The sequence below is a fragment of the Eptatretus burgeri genome, chromosome 13, assembly GCF_056783735.1.
Source record: "Eptatretus burgeri isolate ZD-2024b chromosome 13, Ebu_testis_v1, whole genome shotgun sequence".
Lineage (NCBI taxonomy): Eukaryota > Metazoa > Chordata > Myxini > Myxiniformes > Myxinidae > Eptatretus > Eptatretus burgeri.
In genome coordinates this window covers 77,334,297-77,356,821 of record NC_140973.1, presented here as the reverse complement: position 1 = coordinate 77,356,821, position 22,525 = coordinate 77,334,297, and the positions used below count along the sequence as shown (strand labels likewise).

At 42.6% G+C, this 22,525-nt stretch overlaps 1 protein-coding gene across 1 annotated transcript in view; it reads left to right on the top strand.

The window, feature by feature from the left end:
- The first annotated feature begins 317 nt into the window (after nt 1–317).
- Nucleotides 318–22,525, top strand: part of LOC147014841 (prestin-like) — a 49,778-nt gene continuing 27,570 nt past the window's right edge. Inside the window, exons 1-13 of the mRNA XM_085850618.1 lie at nt 318–516; nt 748–915; nt 8,647–8,757; nt 8,845–9,008; nt 9,143–9,307; nt 9,594–9,746; nt 9,964–10,046; nt 12,772–12,919; nt 13,105–13,218; nt 16,367–16,444; nt 17,039–17,134; nt 19,004–19,110; nt 19,366–19,435. Of these exons, the coding sequence (XP_085706744.1) occupies nt 318–516; nt 748–915; nt 8,647–8,757; nt 8,845–9,008; nt 9,143–9,307; nt 9,594–9,746; nt 9,964–10,046; nt 12,772–12,919; nt 13,105–13,218; nt 16,367–16,444; nt 17,039–17,134; nt 19,004–19,110; nt 19,366–19,435 (1,656 nt within the window). The remainder of the gene's footprint in view (nt 517–747; nt 916–8,646; nt 8,758–8,844; nt 9,009–9,142; nt 9,308–9,593; nt 9,747–9,963; nt 10,047–12,771; nt 12,920–13,104; nt 13,219–16,366; nt 16,445–17,038; nt 17,135–19,003; nt 19,111–19,365; nt 19,436–22,525) is intronic.

Sequence of the window (22,525 nt, the reverse complement as noted above, 5' to 3'; positions counted from 1 at the left end):
GTGATCGGCGCACACCTCGACGTGTGGGTAGGCGCCAGACATTGGGTCGTCGTATGGTCCTTATCCACTGCAGCTGCTTGAAGTGTTGACAGGAAATGGTGGGAATGCTACAGCCCTCATCCACGGCCATTTCTCATATTCCTCTATTTCCGTGAGGCCGATTTGCATCCAGGAACACAACAATTATGGTTAACCATCTTGGATTTGCCTTCAGTTTGACTCTTGTTTCGATGCTGCAAAAAAACGGTGTAAAATGGACTGTTTAATTTCGCTCCAGCAACAGGAGACCCAGTGCCCCGATTAGCGGACATGAGTCTATGAAAGCACATGCTCAGTGCATGTGCGGAAGGTTTTGCTTGCATTCCGGAGAAATGTTGAAAGTCGCTTGTTGTGGAGCGTTTAGCAATGCGCATAAGGTGCGAGTTAGTCGATTTACCTTTCATGACCCCTTGGATGCAAAGTTGGGTGATAGTGGAAAGATAAACTATGATATGACCAGCCATCAGCCACTCTGGAGTGAGAAAGCAACAAGAGCCCCATAACTCGGCTCCCTGTATGGAAATGTAAATGTAATGTCACCGTTTCGGACCTTGTGCTTTACCCAAAGCATAACCCCTCTGGGCCTGCACTGCATAAATGCACGCATGCTCACACACACAGACACGAGCTGGCGAGCTTCTACTAAGCCTCGTGTGGTTTGGACGTTGTCTCTTTGATGGCCTTGCCTAAGGCTGATTGTGCTGACAGGTATCTCCCCGTTTGCTTCCTTGTGCAGTTGCTCTCCAGCTCGGGTTCATTCATTGCTCTTCACGTTACTGCCAGTGCTCAAATGGCTGCCCAAGTACCAAATTCGAGAATGCCTTCTCGGTGACCTGATCTCGGGTTTCAGCACAGCCGTGCTCAATATCCCACAAGGTGTGTCGTTGTCCAAATTTGGTCCGTCCATGTTACTGTGTTGTTACATTTCCCCATTTCCCACTCTTACATACACACTCCATATATATATATATATATATATATATATATATATATATATATATATATATATATATATATATATATATATATATATATATATATATATATATATATATATATATATATACACACACACATAAACACACACACACATAAACACACACACATAAACACACACACACACACACACACACACATAAACACACACACACACACACACACACACACACACACACACACACACACACACACACGGTTCATCATACATTGATTGTAACATTCTGTTGATGCAGGTTCCTCTAGATTAATAGTTTGGAAAAAAAAAAAACAACATAAAATATTGTGAAACCAAACGAATGTGAGGACTTCATTGTAAGCTAATATTAGAGTTTTACAACTTTATGGGCAGCAAGTTGACTCGTGCAGAAAAGTACGACCTTTCTATGCATAAGTGAAAGTAAATGTATTATTAGCTCACCTGGAACGTAGTTCCGGGGAGTTTATGGGATGGCGCACCGTCCATCCATCCACAAATACTTTCAACTTCTTCTCTGAAACTACATCTACAATTTCGATGAAACTTTACCACAACCTTCATCTCCGTGTACACTACCGGTCAAAAGTTTTAGAACACCCCCATTTTTACAGAAATTTAAGCAGTTCAAGTCCAGTGAATAACCTGAAATGGTACAAAGCTAAGCTGTAAACTGCCAGAGGTTAAAATAAAAAAACTTTAGGTTACCAAAAACTGAAAAATAATGTAAATTTCAGTCGTTAAAAAGGCCCTTTTCAGGGAACAAGTAATGGGTTAGCAACTGCAGCTGTTCTGCAGCAATGGAAGTAAATTAAGCCTTGAAAGTTGATGCAAACAATTCCTACAGGTGTCCCAACTTTTGTTGATTGATTAGTTACAAACCCTCTGGTTGTATAAAAGCAGTGTTGGAACAGACTGTGTTGCTGCACCCTCTGAAGCATTATTTGGACAATATTGCACTGCAGGAAGTAGTATATTGCTATCATAATTGTGAGAAAAAGACAATTAACAAAGGAAGACAGACAGACCATTATAACCCTTAAAAGTGTAGGTCTTTCCTTTGGAGAAATTGCAATCAAAGCCAAGGTGTCAGTCAGTACAGTGTCCTACACCATCAAAAGGCACTTGGAAACTGGAGGAAACTCTGACAGGAAGAGGTCTGGCAAACCCAAAGCCACAACACAATCAGAAGACAAGTTTCTGAGAGTCAACAACTTGTGTGATCGGCGACAGGACAGCAGGTTCAAGCAGAGCTTTAGTAAGGAAGTCTCAGTTTCAACTGTGAAGAGGAGACATCGAGCTGCAGGTTTGACAGGTTGAGTGGCAGTAAGAAAGCCATTACTAAGATGGCAAAATAAGAAAAAGAGGTTTGCCTTGGCGATGAAGCACCACCAGTGGACTACTGAAAACTGGAAGAAGGTCTTGTGGACCGATTAATCAAAATTTGAAATCTTTGGTTCATCACCCAAGGTTTTTGTACACCGTCGAGGAGGCTAAAGGATGGTTTCTCAGTGTGTGACACCAACTGTCAAACATGGAGGAGGAAGCGTGATGATCTGGGGCTCTTTTGCTGGATTCAGAGTCGGCGACTTGCACAGTGACTGGCACCCTGAACCAAAAGGGCAACCACAGCATTTTGCAGCACCATGCAATACCATCTGGTCTATGCCCAGTTGGTCAGGGGTTCATCCTGCAGCAAGATAACGACCCAAAACGTACCTCCAGGCTATGTCAGAACTACCTTCAAAGAGAAGAACAAGACGTTAGGCTTCAAATCATGGCCAAATCAAATGGCCAGCACAGTCTCCAGACTTAAACCCCATCGAGCTGGTTTGGGATGAACTGGACAGAAGGGTGAAATCAAGGCAACCTTCAAGTGCAACACATTTGTGGGAACTTCTGCAACAGTGTTGGGAAGAACTTTCCGAACAATATTTGATTTCCATCGTCGAAAGAATGCCACGAGTATGTCCGGCTATTATATATGCAAAAGTGGCTACTTTGATGAGTCAAAAACTTTGATTAAATTTTGTTCAACAAAATGATTCCATGATTTATTTTTTATCTGCAATTGTTTGTTTGTGCTATGCTTCAATTTCAGAGTACATTGAAACATTAAACTGCTAAAATTTCAGTATAATCTGGAAAAATGGGGGTGTTCTAAAACTAGACCGGTAGTGTATGTACCAAAGTTTTTCCACAATTATTCCCACGTTCTTCTGGGGGGGGGGGGAGTTTTGGCCCAGGTCTTTCATGAACTGTTCGGCCAGGCCTGATGTTCAACTGAGTAGTGAGGGCAGGAATTTGGAGTTTGGCCTTGGTGCCAAATTCATACGATAGCTTGCATACTCTTCATGAGGGACACTGTGGGATCCTTAACATTCACCAACTAATCCCAGCAGACAGGATGCCAGTTTAATGTCCATCCATAGGATGGCACACACATTGATGAATCGCCATCAATTCATTGATGAATCAAATCGGCGGGGGGTGGGGGGGAGGGGAGGGTTAACGAGGGCAGAAAAGATCATGGTTTTGGATTGCGTATGATCTGAGATGGTGGTGAACAGCTTTCTTGGAGACCTGGAGGGAAGAATGAGATTGAGGAGAATATGGAAGTTTGTTCCACAGGTGTGGGGGAAAAAAAGAGGAATGAATGAGTGGAGGTGAGCAGTGATCCTGGATTGAGGTACTTTTCGCCAGAAGTGTGTTAATGGTGGACCGTGTATTCTGCAGAAACTTGGGGGGGGGGGAGGTAAAGCACAGAAAGAGCAGAGGATGCAAGACCAGAAAAGAGGCAATAGAAGACAAAGAAACCACTGGCCTGTCTGCAATGGGAAAGTGATGGGCTCAGACTTGGCTTCATTGTGGGAGATTCCAATAATCTTGATGGCCTTCATTTTCATGGCGTCAAATTTTGCAAGATGTGAGACAAGGGAGCCAGCCCAAAGGGGAGAACAGTACTCCATCATGCTGCGGGTGAAGCCATTGTAGATGGATAGGAGTTCAGGTGTGCCAAGGAAGGCCTTCGTACAACAGAGGATACCCAGTCAGTTGGTGACTTTGGAGGCCAACTTTGAAAAGTGGTTTGCCCAAGAAAGATCATGGCTGATCATGAGACCCAGGGGTTTGAATGACTGAGCTTCCTAAAGAGGATTGTTAAGAAAGTAGATAGGAGAGGGGAGTGGGGGTGGGAGGTGGTTGTGAGGCGGTCCTTTCGGAGAGAGATAGTGAGAGAGTGCGATTTGTCAGGATTAACACTTCAATGTCATTTTGCTGACTCTTCTTCATACAATGATTGATGTTTATCTTCCATTTAAGATCATTGGAAACATGTATCCCTAAAATTTTTAATGAAGTGCAATTTCAACTTCGGCATTGTGAATAACCAAAGGTTGAATGGGAGTTTTGTTTTTCCGAAAGTCATCAATAATTTCCTTTGTCTTTACGATATTGAGTTTGAGATTGTTTTTAGAACACCATTCGACAAGATTTTTTTTTTTTTTGATTTGATTATGGTAATCGCTTTCATCACCGTTGAGAATCAGGCCACCAACGGTTGTGTCGTCTGCAAATTTCAGCCCGAGTGAGCTATCAGATGATGCAACACTGCCCTGAGGCTCTCTGGTATTCAGCGTGATCGTCTGAGAAATTTTCGAACCAATTTTGACCACCTCTGGTCTGTCTCAAAGAAAATCCAAAATCCAGTTACAAATGGAGTTTAAAATGAAGTTTGTGAGGTGAAATGGTGTTCAATGCCGAACGAAAACCGAAGAACAGTAACCCCACGCAAGTACTGTAGGCATAGTGAATCGAGATTCCAGTTGATTTCGCACATGATGGAGAGCGAGTGAACCGGCATCATAAACTAAACAATTACAGCGATAGGCAAAATTATAAGGGTCAAGTAGGAAGAACATATTCCAAGTACAGTAAAACTAGGACGTTTGAAAGATTTCACCATGATGGACGTGAGCACAACTGGTATGTAATCATTTAGGTTTCGGCAACTCACTGGGGGACGCATTGGCACAGGGATAATTATGGATTTTTTTTTTAAAAGATGGGAAATTTTACAAAGCTGAAGTGACCAGTTGAAAAAGTAAAGTTAGAATGGGCGACAGTTCATCAGCACAAGAGCGCAGCAGGTTGGGGCTAATACCATCAGGACCGGTAAAAATGATTCAGTTTGTTGGGCAATGTGTCATCATCATTGGGGATTCTTTCTGTAAGGTAATGACTGAGCTGGAGATCCTACCTTCACTCCCTCCTCCTCTGAACTTCTCCACGTACTCTTTTCAGCTGTCCCACCCCTCCGTTATTCGTCGTCCCGCAATCTTGTGTGCATTGGCTCTCCACACGGGCCACTCGAACCTGTGATATGCCCACCGCTGCCGGCGGCTTGAGGCTGTTATTGCCTCAGCTCTCTTGAAGCCATGGAGGAAAGAGTGAGGAAGTTTGTTCCACAGGTGGGGGGAAAAAAAAAGAGAAGAACGTTTGAGTGGAGGTGAACAGTGAATCTGGATTTTGGGAGTTTTTTTTTTTTCCGGGGAAGGGTTACTGGCATACCACATGTACCCTGAAGAAACCGGGGTTGGGGGGGGGGAATGGGTGCAAGACCAGAAAGGAGGTGGTGGAAGACAGACACTGACCTGTCTGTGATTTAAAATGGTGTTAATGCAACATTTAAATAGAATAGATTGTTACATTTAAATGGGATAAATGTAATGTTTAAGTGGAAAAGTGTGATATTTAAATAATATAAATCTCATGTTTACATGGAATATTTAAATGAATAAATGTAATGTTTAAGTGGAAAAAGTGTGATATTTAAATAGTATAAATCTCATGTTTACATGGAATATTTAAATGAATAAATGTAATGTTTAAGTGGAAAAAGTGTGATATTTAAATAGTATAAATCTCATGTTTACATGGAATATTTAAATGAATAAATGTAATGTTTAAGTGGAAAAAGTGTGATATTTAAATCGTATAAATCTCATGTTTACATGGAATATTTAAATGAATAAATGTAATGTTTAAATGGAAAAAAGTGTGATATTTGAATGGTATAAATCTCATGTTTACATGGAATATTTAAATGAATAAATGTAATGTTTGACTAATATTGAAATGTAATAGATAAACGTAATATTTAAACGGTTTAAATGCCATACATGCAAACTGACTCTCACGTTTTTGGCTCCAGTCCCACACTCACGGCCACACAATCTAATCTTCATAGGTTTATCTGCTTTCCAAAGCAAATGGAAAGTATTTCGCATTTTCCTCGATCGGACGTTCACAATCGTGTCTTCACTGACTGCCAAACAGTGCTATCGAAATATTGCAAAACAGTACTCCAGTTGTGGGACGAAAACAACAGGCATGTTGAATTTAGCTATTGCTCACCACTTTCAGGACTGGGTTATGCAAACGGTGTACCACCGACTATATAGTATTTATGCACGAATTGGAGTTGTATGAATGCATTCATCAGTATTTTTGAAAGACTAAAGTGTTTTACACGCAGCTTTATAATATTTCTCTCTTTCCAGCTAGCTTGGTTGAAAAGATGAAGACCAGTTCTTTCAGTCTTGCAGTTGATGGATCGAATGCAACTGGACTGTAAAAGTCTAAATACCTTGACTGAAGATTTTCGATGTGAACAGAAATCTGTCAAGTATCTGTCAAATGCAGCTAAATCAATTCTGATTTTCGCACAAAGTAATGCTGGATAGGAGAGAGTGTTCAGCCTCATCAAACACAATAATACACCAACCGTTCATGTCTCCATGCATATGGTACATCCATGCATCATCCATTAGGACCATACTCTGTGCAGAGCGTTGGTGCTGCTTGAGCAGTCTCCTTTGGCTATTGGGTACAATCCTGGATGGGTCGCCACTCCGACACAGTATACCAGCAAGCAGGCACTCATTTTGCCAACCTCAGAAGGATGATGGGCAGAGTCAACTCCACCTGATATTAATTAAACAGCCGAGTGGGATTTGAACTCAGGATCCTCGGATCCCAAGCCCACCACTCAAACCATTAAGCCAACACCAGGCATAAATGGTACACTGTCATCCATTATAGAAGAAAAATTGGCTAACAAGGTTTTGTGTGTATGGAAACCTCCAAACGAACTGTTGAAGTCAGCAGTGCAATGACATGCACAAGAAGTTGATCGATTGTAATTATTTGTAGTTTCACAATATCATCTTCTTCTCTTTAAAAAAAAAAATAATCGTAACTAACCCGAAAGCTTGACGTCATTTACGGGCCGATGAAAATGCCTTACTTCATCTCCTTGGTTCTTTATCCTGATCCTTTTATGCTTAATATATGTGAGAAACACCATGATATTTGGAATATTCCACGTACCTTGTTGTTTCAGTACAAAAACATTTTTCTCGCAAAAACACTGACTGAATCAGTGTTGTAAAATAGTGTCAAAACAGCTGAGAATGCACCAGACAGCAAGCACCTAAAACCGCCGGGCTTTCGGAGTCCTAAGGCGGGCCCCAAACCGGCGGACCCCAAACGTCGTCCATCAAGGCCTTGCTCACGCTTCCATGGACAACCGTGTCTCGAGATTTTTCTTCCCTTTACAGGTTGGCAAGCCTGGTAATAATGAAATGGTACAATTAATATTAAATTAATAAATGTGCATATGTGTAATATTTAAATGTGATTAAAAAAAAAATTGGTGAGCGTTCTCACCTGATGTGAATTCTGACGTCATTTAAGTGTTTTTACGAATCTTTTTTTTTTCAACACGTCTTTTTGGGTTGTTTGCCCCACAATATGTCTCGGTACAATCAACTGAGGAGGATCGTGTGAACAAAAACCTTGTCGACTGAGCAATGGGATACACGGGTGGTTTGCCATTGCCTCCCCCAGTGGGAAGTGGATTTGATCCTTTCTCACCGGATATAAGCCTGGTGTTGGCTTAGTGGTTCGGGTGGCTGACTTGGGATCTCAGGGTCCTGAATTCGAGCCCTGTTGGGCTGCTCAATTAACACCAGGTGGGGTTGACTCAACCTGTCATCCTTCCGAAGTCGGCGAAATGAGTATCACTGTACTGGTGTATATGGGCACAGCATCAGTGGCACAGTCGTGCCCCAACAAAATGATAGCTACCTGGCAGCCAAGCTGTCATGCGCAAGAAGAAGAAGAAGAATCTCAGGCAGTCGAGCCAATGCACAAGCTGTATATTTTCTATGTATCCTGGGTTTAATCAAAAAGGTCACTTTGTAACGTCATTGTACATGTCTGTTGCATCTAAAATTGGGGGTTTTGCAAAGGTCTGTAAGAACCCCAAAAATTATTCTTCAGAATAGAATAGACGAGACTCGAGTGATGAAGATGTTCACCCTCACATGGACAATAAACCATTTTATAGTCTTTTGTCGTAAGATTTGTACAAAAGCTAATCTTTAGGGCTTTTTGAGGAACTCATTGCTGTTTTCAATGCATAACTCAGGTGATTACAATCAATGGGTGTGAAGCTGTATGTATGTGTGCACACACACACACACACACACACACACACACACACACACACACACACACACACACACACTGACAGCTTGTTTCCATCTAACCATCTGACCCTCCCTCACTAGGAATGGCGTATGCACTTTTGGCTGGCTTGCCTCCGATCTTTGGCCTTTATTCCTCCTTCTACCCCCCACTCGTGTACTTTATCTTCGGAACTTCACGGCACGTTTCATTGGGTACGTCGTGCATGTCGTGTTGGGTATTTGCTGACATCAAACTTCGGATTGAACGGATGCAGTTGTTCTAACTTGGCAGTGTGGCAGGTACAATGGCGGTGGTAAGTGTCATGGTGGGTGTTGCGGTGGAACACAAGGTGCCAGTTGGGGAGATTCCATTGCAGCGAAACGATTCCAATGCAACCTTTCAGGATGATTATGCACGTGTACCGGTGGCCGCAGCGCTTGCCTGTATGTCCGGATTGATACAGGTGAGAGAGCAGTTCGCCCACTTGTACTTCCCCTCGTATCTTGTAATAGTGTTCCTCTGTGTACTCGTGAAAACACAACCCACGTGGTCGCAGGATTGGTTCAAATCCTCAGATTTCATGACCTTGTATTGCAGTTGGTTCTCGGTTTGCTGCGTTTTGGCTTTCTCGTGGCCTACCTCAGTGAGCCGTTGGTTCGTGCTTACACTACAGCTGCAGCAATGGTTGTGGTTGTCAGCCAGCTGAAGTTTGTGTTTGGCGTGAACATGCCACGCTTTAGTGGTCCTTTTGCATGCATCTATGTAAGTCACTGCCACACTCACCACCTGTTTTGTGCACTCTTTACGTGTGAGACATGCATTTGACGCATACGTATCTCCTGATAATATGCCTGGCATTGTCAGGCGAGGTCCTTTTAACATTGTGAACCTGAACGTGTTATTTGCTATGCATTATATCTACGTTTTGCTGCTGTCGTCTCTATTCTCATTTGAGGTTTGCATTTCATTGTTTTGGAAGGGATTCATCTAATGCCCATGAACACTTCACAGCAGATGTTTGTTTGGTGCACCCTACCTCTGTGTCCAGCTGCTGGAGGCGTTGTTTTATCAGCTCGACGACTCGAATATGTACACTATTCTCATATTTGTAGTTTGTGTGCTGGTGCTCATTGGGGGTAAGATCCTGGAGGAGCAGTGCTGTCGGTGCCTTCCGACACCAATCCCGTGGGAGCTTCTTTTGGTAGGTGCAGCGTTTATGCACATGGTATCCTCCTGCATTGTTTCCTTCGCTGGGCTTTTGTCTCGAGAGATTTAAAACTTGCGGGGCAGTTGTAGTTTCAGGTTGCTTGCTGCCACTGAATTTTCCAACCTTTTACGTGGACCACGTCTGACTTGCTTTATGATACTGCGTTGACTGATTACAGCCAATTCCTCGTCGTGTTGCCCTGCCTCTCCAGGTGATACTGGTGACAACTGTCTCCAGCTATTTGCAAATCAAGGAGAAGAAGAATGTGGAAGTTGTGGGAGAAATTCCAAATGGGTGGGTAAATCTCAAAAACCACCCACGCAGAACGCTCACCTGTGCCACATCGCATGTACAGTACTATACCGCGTCACCAATGCACAGTTGCCTCGTATTGAAACAAATGTTTAAGCCAATATATTTTAGTATACACCGAGCGACACAATGGTAATTATGAGACTCAAAATGCCACGTGTTCTGTGAATGATGTGCTCATCGTTTATCCCTGTCAGTGCTCATTTTTTTTTTGCTCATTGTGATAGTTTTATTATTAACTATAAGGGCACCCGGTAGAGTGCATATGCCTGGTGTCGGCTTGGGATCCTAGGATCCCAAGTTCAAATCCCACTCAGCTGTTGAATTAATACCAGGTGGGGTTGATTCGGCCTTTCATCATTCCGAGGTCGGCAAAATGAGTGCCAGCTTGCTGGTATCCTGTGTCGGAGTGGTGACCCCTCCAGGATTGTGCCCAATAGCCAAGGAAACTGCTTAAGCAGCACCAATGCTCTGCAGAGTATGGTCCCATGAATGGATGGATGGTAGAGTGCATACCTCTGCCGTGTAATGCCTGATCCACGAGAACATATCGGGCTGAATCAAGACATTTTTGACATATGCTTTTCAGTACCACTGTATATCGTTTTTGGCCCGATCTCTCAATGTTGAAGAATCACTTTTAAAATTCTAGTATCTGGATCTTCACTATAATCGAATCATTTCTTCCTCGTCACACACCCAATGTGTCCACCTAGTTTCATCCAAATCCATCCACAACTTTTTGAGATATCGTGCTGTATATCGTTTTTGGCCCGATCTCTCAATGGTGAAGAATCACGAAAAAAATTATCATGTCCGGATCCGGATCTTCACCAAAATCTAATTGGTTCGTCCTCGTCACACACCGAACCTGTCCACAAAATTTCATCCGGATCCGTCCACAGCTTTTTGAGCTGTCCTCTACACAAACAGACAGAAAGGGGTGAAAACATAATGCTCTCTTTAATTACTTGGAGGCAATAAACGTTCAACTGTGTAAAGCAAATTCTTTATCTCGATGTTGTAGAAAAGAACTTGGTACCACGATGTTCTAGATTGTGAAATGTCCTGGTAAATCTCACTTGTCTGAACTGATTCCCATTGTGAAATGGGATGATATTCCCACCTATTTTGGGAATTTGGTAACAGGTATTCCTTCCTCCCCCCCTCCCCCCAATACATTATTGAGGAAACAGCGAGGTGACATGGGAAAGAGAAAACAAACTGATAGTGGGGAAGCAGGTCCACAGTCGGACACAAAAAGCAAGGAAATGCACGAACAAGAAAAGAGTTCATATGGGAAACATGGTAATCTATGAGTAAGACTGTTGGGTTTGGTTAGGTAAGGTTAATGGGGTGAGAAAAAAAATTGTGGGTCGGTATGGGAGATGACATGAGATTGGTAGTGCTCCACCTGTTTTAAGGGAAGCGTGAGAATGAATGGCTCTTTTTTGTTGTTTTTTTTTTTAAGATTTTGGAAGATATTTCCAAAAACGGGAGGTTTGAAAAAGAACAAAATATTTGAGATGTGCTCTGAGTCTATATTTTGAGAGTTTAAGGAGAGGGGGGTTACTGGAAGAACCTGTGCAGGGTCGGAGGGCCGACAGAGAGCAGAGCTGTCTTGGCCTGAGGAGAGGCAGTAAAAAGACCGATCGCCTGTTGACCTGTCTGTCATGACAGCCGTAGGCCTTGTGCTCTCCAACCTAATTGCATGAGGTGCCAGTAATGTTGAACACTGTCGATGATACGATTAGTTTATCCAAGAGGTGACGAGTGCTAAAACGAAGGCCGTAGCCATGGCTGGGAAGAGCATGGGAAGGATTCTGCATGTGTCACGGTGGAATCGGTGTCAGGATTGTTTGTTCAACCAGTGCTGTTCGGTCTTTCTTGGAGTGCATCATGTGAAAATAGATTCACAATGGATGTTTATGTCGATCAACCACTGAACTGGACGTTGGGAAGAAGAATGAATTTATAGAGTCCCTCAAATGAAAAACTGACCTCATAATGGCTATGCTTTGTTTGCTGTTTGGAGCAGTTAAGAATACCTGCCCATCTGAAGTTTTCGGATTGGGATTATTTTAATATTTGATCATTAATATTTCCCTCCACTACCGAAGGTGGATGGAGGTTATGTTTCACCTCTGTCTGTCTGTATGAACAAAATATCTCAAAAAGTTGTGGATGGAATTGGCCGAAATTTTGTGGAGAGCTTGGGTATGTGACGAGGACGGAATGATTAGATTTTGGTGAAGATCCGAATTCGGATCTGGATCTGAGAACTTTTGAAGTGATTTTTCACCATTGGGAGATGGGGCAAAAAACGAAATATAGCAGGATATCTCAAAAAGTTGTGCACGGATTCGGATGAAACTTGGTGGATGAGTTGGTTAGGTGACAAGAACAACTCGATTACGTTTTAGTTAAGGTACAAATCCAGATCCAGCCGATCAGTGGGATACAAAACGTAAACTAATCAGCCTGGCGGAGGTATATGCGTGCTACCGAGTGCCCTTCTAGTTGTTACTTTTGGAATGCTTTCAAATTTGTACCTCTGATGGATTCAGTTAATGTACTTTCCCTGATGGTCAAAGTAGCTTCCCGAGGAAGAAACATCATCGCTTTTACATTTACTCACTGACCCGTGTGCTCTCGCTCACCGACCTGCCCTCCTTTCCTGTTACTCGTTTCTTCCTCCACAAAATAGCCTGAGACCGCCTGTGGTTCCATCAGTATCACTTATGAGAGCCTTGTTAGTCGATGCCATTGCCATCGCGATTGTCAGTTTTTCCCTCACGGCTTCCATCGGAAAGATGTTCGCTCTCAAGTACGGCTACCAGATTGATGGCAACCAAGTATGTTCGTCTTTTTTCATTCACTTCCCTGTAACCTGCCTGTCATGCTCAACTCTCCTTCCCTCCATTATCCATCACTCTTTTCAAGTTTACTTCATTTCCATATTTTAACCTCATATTCAAGTGTTTAAAGTTTATATTTCATCATTAAATTGATCACTTCACCCTCGCTATACTTTGTGTAGGAGTTGCTGTCCATCGGCTTGAGTAACACAGTTGGTTCTTTCTTTGAGACCTTCTCCATCTGCTGCTCCATGTCTCGCTCCATGCTGCAAGCCAACACTGGGGGGAAAACCCAGGTAGGTTTTTTTTTTTTTTAACGCATGCGACGTGCACAAAACCACAGCTGCGACCCTTCAACATGTCGGTTTCTTTTGCTTGTGGCTTTAACTTCATCGGCTGGAGCTTTCTTCTTGGAGGAGGTTCACTGCTATTAATTGTCATGTTTCTTGTCTGTACAGGGTGGCCAAGAAATACCTGACATATTTATATGTAACTAGACGACCCGTGAACCCGTTGGGTTCCTGTTGTGACAGCGGGAGATTAAAAAAAAAATCATTTCAAAAAAAAGAAAAAGATAGCTCGAGCGAACTCTACCGCTGAGGTTGTTTGCATTGATCAAATAATCTCGAAAAGTACTTGACTGAATCGGGAATTGATTTTTCAATTTTTTTCGTTGCCAGATTTGAACAAAACTTGATATTGCACACCGCAGGAGAATGGTGGGTAAGGTGGGCCGAAAATTTTTTCGCTGTCGTGTACCGTTTTGGCTGTATTTCGGGAGCGCATATATATATATATATATATATATATATATATATATATATATATATATATATATATATATATATATATATATATATATATATACACACAAAATGAGAGTTTTCGTAATATATAGACGTAAAAAGAGTCTTTTAACAAAAAAGGAGAATATTAGCTGATCGTACAAAACCACAGTCTGAGGAGATCACGGCAGCGACCTCGGTCTTGAAAACAATGCCTTTTTGTCCACCGTATTCAAGTGTCCACCGTTTTCATGTTGCGCGTGTGAAATGCCACGCCACACTGACGCGTTCTCTGTATCAAGGTCGTGGGTAGAACTGTTCAGAATTTTCTTCTGCCCAAAAATCGGGTGTTCTGCTTGTTAGCATAACTGGAGAGAAAGAAAAGAGCTTCATCCGACATGATTAGTCTTTCAATGAACCCGTCATCATCCTCGTTCATCCGAAGAAATGTTTCATAAAACTCCATCTGGCTTTGTTTGTCAACATCACGGAGTTGGTGAACCACTTCAATTTTGTACGGAAACATGCAAAACGTATGTCTGCATGGACTGAAGGGATGCTCGCTTTATGTTCAATGCCTGCAAGTTGTTTTTTTTTTTTTAAATCAAACAGCATGGACTATGCTGAACAGCTACACGCACACCTGTGATATCGTTAGGCGTACGAACGCTTTCAGGTCGTCCTGGAGAAGGTGAGGCTTACGTGCCGGCAGTTTCACGAAACATTTTGGCAGATGAGAGAATTATGTTCCGAGAAGGACATTTTCTAACATTGTAAGTTAATTTGAAGTCTACCTAAAGTCCGGTTCAACAATCGAGGTTCAAAGAGAGTTTCAGGATCCTTGCCCTTTCAATATTTGTGCACTTCTCCATATTAGTAAATCTTACAGGAGTCCTTTTTAACGTGCGATAGAAAAATAAAATAATAAGTATTGCTTAAGGCCCAGTCACACCTTGACGTTTTAGCCAACGTATGCCGATTTTTGAAATTTTTTTCTAAAACGCTGGCACACGTTGAATACATTATGGGTAAGTTTTGATAACATTGAGAGCACGCTGAAAAACACTGCCATACGTCGTTGTACGCTGGCTTTAAACGTTGTACTTTTCGGTTGTCCTCAAATTTTTTCATGCTTGAAATTTCACGACGTATGCCGGCGTATGACTCACACGTTCTGCTATGCTGGCCACAAGTTGTATGCACGGTCTGCGATCGTTGACAGACGTCAACACATGCTACTTGTAAGTTAATCATAAGTTGAGACACGCCGAGGTAATATTTAGCGTACCCGAAACTTATTTCTAACCTATGATTAACGTGTTTTTGGCACGTTACACAATCGTTGCCACACATCGACAGACGTTACTTTTAAGTTACTCATAGGCTGAAAGACGTCAGTATAATGGATCGTCCTTGCGTCAGCATCCACGGCCACGGCCAGGACACTTATTTGCAGCATTCTTCAATATATTATATATATATATATAATTTGGTGTCTGTCTGTCTGACCACGATACATATTCGATCATACTTATCCCATCTCAACCAAACTTGACAGGAGGATTACGGGTCACATGATTGAGGGTGTAGCGACTTCATTTGTCCCCCTCTCCAAGGGGGTTTTCGGCCTTGGGTGAAATCGGTGTTGAGATAGCTAATCATGGTGTTTTACCAAGGCCACTTCCAATAACAAAAGTAACTACAATGGCATTCGTAGAGCGAGCGCATCGTCACACATTCATTCTGAACCTCACACATTCATTCTGAATAAAAACACCATCATTAACTGATGACATATGCAAAGTTTCAATTTTTTTCGTCGAGTGGTTTCGGAGAAAATGATGTCCTAATTGTTTTTTCCTTTAATCCAATATGGCTGCCATACTGTGTGACTTATGATGTCAGAGTTGGCAATAATTATTCTCCACTGAAAGGCCCTCCTATTTTTAAAGTTTCACATTGACTATTGATAAGCGGTTGCAGAGATCATTTCAAAGTGAACACGCACACACACACACACATACACAGTTAGGGGCGTTGCAATAGTCTCATATCCCCTTTGGGGCAAGACTAAGAATTAATAACAATAATGATGACAGTATAACATTAGTATTAATACTAATAATATCCCCTTTCCCCAAGGGGTTTTCCCTCCTTGGCCAAACGCTATGTTATCGGGTATTTTGTGGGGCACCCCTCCCAGAAGTAAAAATATTACAAACCACAAACACGTGTGATTACCTTTTTAAACAGTCACCACAGATGTTTATCACTAAACTGAAAGTGAGGAAACCTGATGTTCTTGAGGCATTATCGTGTCCCCCACAGACTAATGGACCTGATCCTAGATCTACTGTAATCTATAAACACAGACCCTTCCTGCCGCTCCAACTGGGTGCAGGTGTACTAGTTCGAGTAAAATCACGGTGACATATCTTGCGTCCTTGACATTTCTTTTCAAGTACAAACAGTACACAGTAAATGTCTCCGAATGTTCTTGTTCTGTGCATGGCATATGTACGTACTCTTGCACACAATCCTTTTATGTACTTTTTGCATTTTATTAAATTACAAAATTGAACACATAAAACATCGGTGCAAATTTTCAAAAACAATAACCCTACAGTTTGTAGTTTGGGTGTCTTTGTAACCATCCCAGGTGGCGAGTCTTGTTTCCGCCATCATCGTCATGGTTGTCATCATGAGCATCGGGAATCTGTTGGAAAATCTTCCTAGGGTGAGTGGTGTCAGATCTCTCTTTCTCTCTCTCTCTCTCTCTCTCTCTCTCTCTCTCTCTCTCTCTCTCTCTCTCTCTCTCTCTCTCTCTCTCTCTCTCTCTCTCTCTTTCTCTCTCTCTCTCTTTCTCTCTCTTTCTCTCTCTTTCTCTCTCTTTCTCTCTCTTTCTCTCTCTTTCTCTCTCGTTCTCTTTCTCTCTTTCTCTCTTTCTCTTTCTCTCTTTCTCTTTCTCTCTTTCTCTTCTCTCTTTCTCTCCTCTCTTTCTCTTCTCTCTTTCTCTCTCTTTCTCTTCTCTCTTTCTCTTCTCTCCACTCTTCTCTCTTCTCTCTTTCTCTTCTCTCTTCTCTCTTTCTCTCCTCTCTTTCTCTTCTCTCTTTCTCTTCTCTCCTCTCTTTCTCTTCTCTCTTTCTCTTCTCTCTTTGTCTCTTTTGTCTCTTTCTTTCTCTTTCTCTCTCTCTGTCTATATACACGATGCCTGCATGCATTGGCGCACATACACATCTTTCTGATCTATTTTGTGACTTCAACCCCCCTACTCCCATTCCCTCGCTCCACTATCCCTTTCCACTTCGTAATAATTCTCTGATGATCCCAGACAGTTCTTGCTGCGATTGTGCTGGTGAATCTCAAAGGGATGTTCATACAGTTCAAAGACATTCCTCGTTTATGGAGGGTGAACCGCGTTGACCTGGTAATGAACTCTGCGTATTTACTCATTCTTTTGTAATAAAACTCTTCCACCTCCTTGGATCATGACGCGAGTTTTGTTTGCTTTAAACATTTCCTACACATTTAAAGCCTCAATAAATCGCTTCTACTTGCATTTGATGTTAAAGATGAAAACATAACGACATCATGTATAGTGCATGAAACAATGGAGAAGGGAACACTGTCTCAGTTAAGGTTTACTGAACAGATATTGCTTCACTTCGTCATTGTTGTTTTCTTTGAAAAAAAAAAATATATATATATATATGTTGAAACAAAGATTAATTATTAGTGTATTGTGGTGCCCCCGCTCCCCAACAAATGGCGATGGGATTACATCATACATCATTTTCATAACACTTTTGCTTCGGGACTTGTGTTTACGTGTGGCCTACATACACTTTATACATAGAAACACCATAATCTCGGCATCGACGCAAAAAAACGAAACGATTGAAAGCCGACGCTATCCCCATGAAGAATAGAGATCATTCTAATGTAACGGAAAAGAAGAAAAAGGACAAAAGCTGCCGAAAAGTGCCAGAAACTGAGGGTAAGTGGCATACTGTTGCCCCGGCGCTCGTACAGTTATGTTCAATCGCTGTTGATTAACCTGTTGTACATCACTCACTCACGACACGTGCAGTACATTGTGAGAATAGTCACATCCAGTATGGCAATAAGCATCTATAGGTTTCGTATTGCACTCTACAACAAACAACGTTGACACAACTGAACGTTACAGCCCCTTATTTGTACGGACGGATCCATAGATGCACATCATTGTAATGACAAAATACAAATGCACAAAAAAAGGACGTGTGTCACTTCCCTAATTAAGTAAAAGAGAGGTTCGGACAATTTTTGGAAAACCTTTGGTGTTCACCCGATGGCCGACCAGGCCAGGCTCACATACTGTAGTACTGTGCGGTAGTACGGGAGTATGGCACAGTTTGAGTGAGTAAGCCTTGGCCTTGTGTTACGGTGGTTTCAACTTGCTCCATCATGTTGCTGCCTCGGTGCTGTTGGTGTCAACAATTATGTTCCCTTTTGCTTTTAAATGAGCTCATTTCTTATTATTACAAGAATTACACAGAAGTGTGACATCAAAATACCACTAAACTCCACATTTACCATGTTCAAGCTCCATGATTTTCCACTCACCATTTGTTGTTGCCGAATCTTTCTTCGACGTCGTCCCGGTCATTGTGAGCATCAGGTATTTCATGAACGATGACATCCCCAATTTCCACCACGGGTTCATCCATGTACGGTCTGACAGCACCTTCTACATCCTGCTTTTGACTGTCGTCGTAATCTCAGGATTCTTGAATCAGAAAATTCTTCGTCACATTCACTCTGAGTCTGGAGCGAGTCATGCGGCCATTATTCCTTCCGCATTCACGAATACTCTGTCGATACTGCACAACACAGGTCTATTGTGCGTTTTGCTGAGACAGTCGTACTCGTGATGACATCGCACAGATGACGCAATGACCGTGGACGTTTTCTGGAGTTTTTAGGGGCGGTACCTGCCAGGTTGACTTTTTAACTTAAACACCTCAAAAAAGTTATGAAATTTAAAAACTACATTCAGGTCTTTGTATCTTACTTGTAAATCAATATAATCACATCAATTAAAAAATTTTTTTATTTCAGGTGCAGTGTACCTTTTAAGAGGTTTTGGGTAGGGTGGGTAGGAGGTGGGGGAGGGGGGGTCACAACTGAGGCAAGTTGAGATCTTGACCTGTCCAATAATTACAAGGTATTTGAATTCATCTTGTGATTATTGTTTGCTTTGTAAACCCCATATGACACTCCCTTCTCTTTGGATTTTCTTTTTTGTCCTCAGGCTGTGTGGGCCGTGACCTTTATTGCGACCGTGCTGCTCGGTCTAGACATGGGCCTCGCTGTTGCCGTTGTGTTTGTGCTCTTTACAATAGTCCTGCGCACACAGCTGTAAGTAGCTTGTGGATTCATGGTGAGGGGTCTGGCTGACAAATCCATCACATGCTGTTTGTAATCAAATTACCCTGTGGTGTCTGCAACATATGTCTCCTTCAACAAGTTTGAAGTTTACGTAACCCCATGGATGCTTAGTTTTGATTTGTTGCTCAAATGAATTGTTTCGGTTTGAGAATGCCTTCAGCCCTTGATCTGGTGGCTGGCACGTGAGCATCGCAGTAAAGGCTGTGTGACGTCGTTTTTCGACAGAACGAAGTACTCCTTGCTGGGACAAATTCCTGACACCAATTTATATCAGGATGTGGAAGAATACCCTCGGGTAAGCATCACGCATTGCTATTTTCGCTGCTCCTTTCACTTTGATAAATTCTTAAAACTTTCATTGCAATGTATATCGCAGCTCTGGCTGCCCTGTCTGGCAAGAGCTGGTCCTGGTGGTCGGGCCAGTGCTAGGTTGTTGATGGTGATGTGGGTATGGATGTATTTTTGGGGTTGTTATTGATCGGTAAAGAGGGGGGAGGATTGAAGGATGTCGTTGTGGTGTCGTCTTCACGTGTCGAGGTCTGTGGGTGATTGGACATGTAGTCGCACGGGCGATTGGGGTTAGCAAGGAACTGCACAGCTCTCATGTCCCTTTGATCTTTTAGTTTTAACCTTTCTGCCTCTGTGTGTGGGTGCTCGATGGTTATTGTTGAGGTACAACCTGTGATGATACGAAGGGCTTTTTTATGGTTTATAGGGTGTTGAGATTGGTGTTTGATAGGCTGGAGGCCCAAGATGAGCTGGCATAGTCGATGACTGATCCAATGTCCTGTTTGTATCCCCGTGATGTTGCTGCTTCGTGGTGTTCTGTGATTTCTGGAGTTTCACGAGGAGGGGGTTGCTGGTGGACCGCATCCATCTTGCAGATACCTGGGGAGGGGGGGGGGGCGGTCAAAGTATGGCGAGGGCAGAGGGTGCAACACCAGAAAGGAGGTGGAAGAAGACAGAGAGAGACCACTGACCTGTCGGCAATGATGAAGTGATCGGCCCATGGACTCATCTTTAACGTGAGATTCCAATGATATTTAAGGCCTTGGTTTCTACAGCGTCAAGCTGAGCAAGTTGAGGCACAGGCACCAGTCCAGAGGGTAGAGCAGTACTCCATCATTGGGCTGCAGGAGTTTGGCTGCAGGACGATACTTTGGTGAGTTCTTTGGTTTAAGGAGGGTAATGGTTTTTTAGCTCGCCTGTTCGAAGAACAGAGAGCTATAGCGATACCCCGGCGTGAGCATGAGCATCAGTGTGAAAATGTTACATTTTTTTTTGTATTACGGAAAAACTCCTCGACGGATTTTGACGTAACTTGGTGGTGGGGGGGGAGGTATGGTCCAAGGATCATGCCATTACATTTTGGACTTGGTCCCCCCCCAAAAAAAATTGTTCGAGAATTTTTTTTTTTGCATTTCTCCATGTTTTAAGTGATTTCCAACCCCCACCCGACCCAAAAAAAAATTGTTAGAGAAAAAAAAAATTTTGCAACTTTTTTTTTTTCAACAAAATTTCGATTTTTTTTTTTTGCATTTCTACATGTTTTAAGTGATTTCCAACCCCCCCCCCCAAAAAGAAATGTTGGAGAAAAGAACTATAACTCTGTCAGCACTGTTGACATCATATTTAATGAATAAGATATAAGGTTCACTTGAGTGACCCAACAGTATTGGCGGCAGAGGTTTTGCACTCTCCCCAGTGCTCCCCCTCTAGTTTCCTTTCTAATGTTTTTATCTACCACACTATTTTTTACTGATTACAATGTACAAATACATACAGTGGGGAGAACAAGTATTTGATACACTGCCGATTTTGCAGGTTTTCCCACTTACAAAGCACGTAGAGGTCTGTAATTTTTATCATAGGTACACTTAAACTGTGAAAGACGGAATCTAAAACAAAAATCCTGAAAATCACATTGTATGATTTTTAAATAATTAATTTGCATTTTATTGCATGAAATAAGTATTTGATCTCCGACTAACCAGTAAGAATTCCGGCTCTCACAGACCTGTTAGCTTTGTCTTTAAGAAGCCCTCCCATTCTCCACTCATTACCTGTGTTAACTGCACCTGTTTGAACTCGTTATCTGCATCAAAGACAGCTGTCCACACTCAATCAATCAGACTCCAACCTCTCCACAATGGGCAAGACCAGAGAGCTGTCTAAGGATATCAGGGACAAAATTGTAGACATGCACAAGGCTGGGATGGACTACAGGACAATAGGCAAGCAGCTTGGTGAGAAGGCAACAACTGTTGGCACAATTATTAGAAAATGGAAGAAGTTCAAGATAACAGTCAATCTCCCTCGGTCTGGGGCTCCATGCAAGATCTCACCTCGTGGAGCCTCAATGGTCATGAGAAAGGTGAGGGATCAGCCCAGAACTACACGGCAGGACCTGGTCAATGACCTGAAGAGAGCTGGGACCACAGTATCAAAGAAAACCATTAGTAACACACTACACCGTCATGGATTAAAATCCTGCAGCGTACGCAAGGTCCCTCTGCTCAAGCCAGCGGATGTCCAGGCCCGTCTGAAGTTTGCCAATGACCATCTGGATGATCCAGAGGAGGAATGGGAGAAGGTCATGTGGTCTGATGAGACCAAAATAGATCTTTTTGGTTTCAACTCCACTCGCCGTGTTTGGAGGAAGAAGAAGGATGAGTACAACCCCAAGATCACCATCCCAACCGTGAAGCATGGAGGTGGAAACATCATTCTTTGGGGATGCTTTTCTGCAAAGGAGACAGGACTACTGCACCGTATTGAGGGGAGGATGGATGGGGCCATGTATCGCGAGATCTTGGTCAACAACCTCCTTCCCTCAACAAGAGCAATGAAGATGGGGTGTGGCTGGGTCTTCCAGCATGACAACGACCCAAAGCACACAGCCAGGGCAAATAAGGAGTGGCTCCGTAAGAAGCATCTCGAGGTCCTGGAGTGGCCTCGCCAGTCTCCAGACCTGAACCCAATAGAAAATCTTTGGAGGGAGCTGAAAGTCTGTGTTGCCCAGTGACAGCCCCGAAACCTGAAGGATCTGGAGAAGATCTGTATGGAGGAGTGGGCCAAAATCCCTGCTGCAGTCTATGCAAACCTGGTTAAGAACTACAGGAAACGTCTGATCTCTGTAATTGCAAACAAAGGTTTCTGTACCAAATATTAAGTTCTGTTTTTCTGATGTATCAAATACTTATTTCATGCAATAAAATGCAAATCAATTATTTAAAAATCATACAATGTGATTTTCCGGATTTTTGTTTTCGATTCCGTCTTTCACAGTTGAAGTGTACCTATGATAAAAATTACAGACCTCTACGTGCTTTGTAAGTGGGAAAACCTGCAATATCGGCAGTGTATCAAATACTTGTTCTCCCCA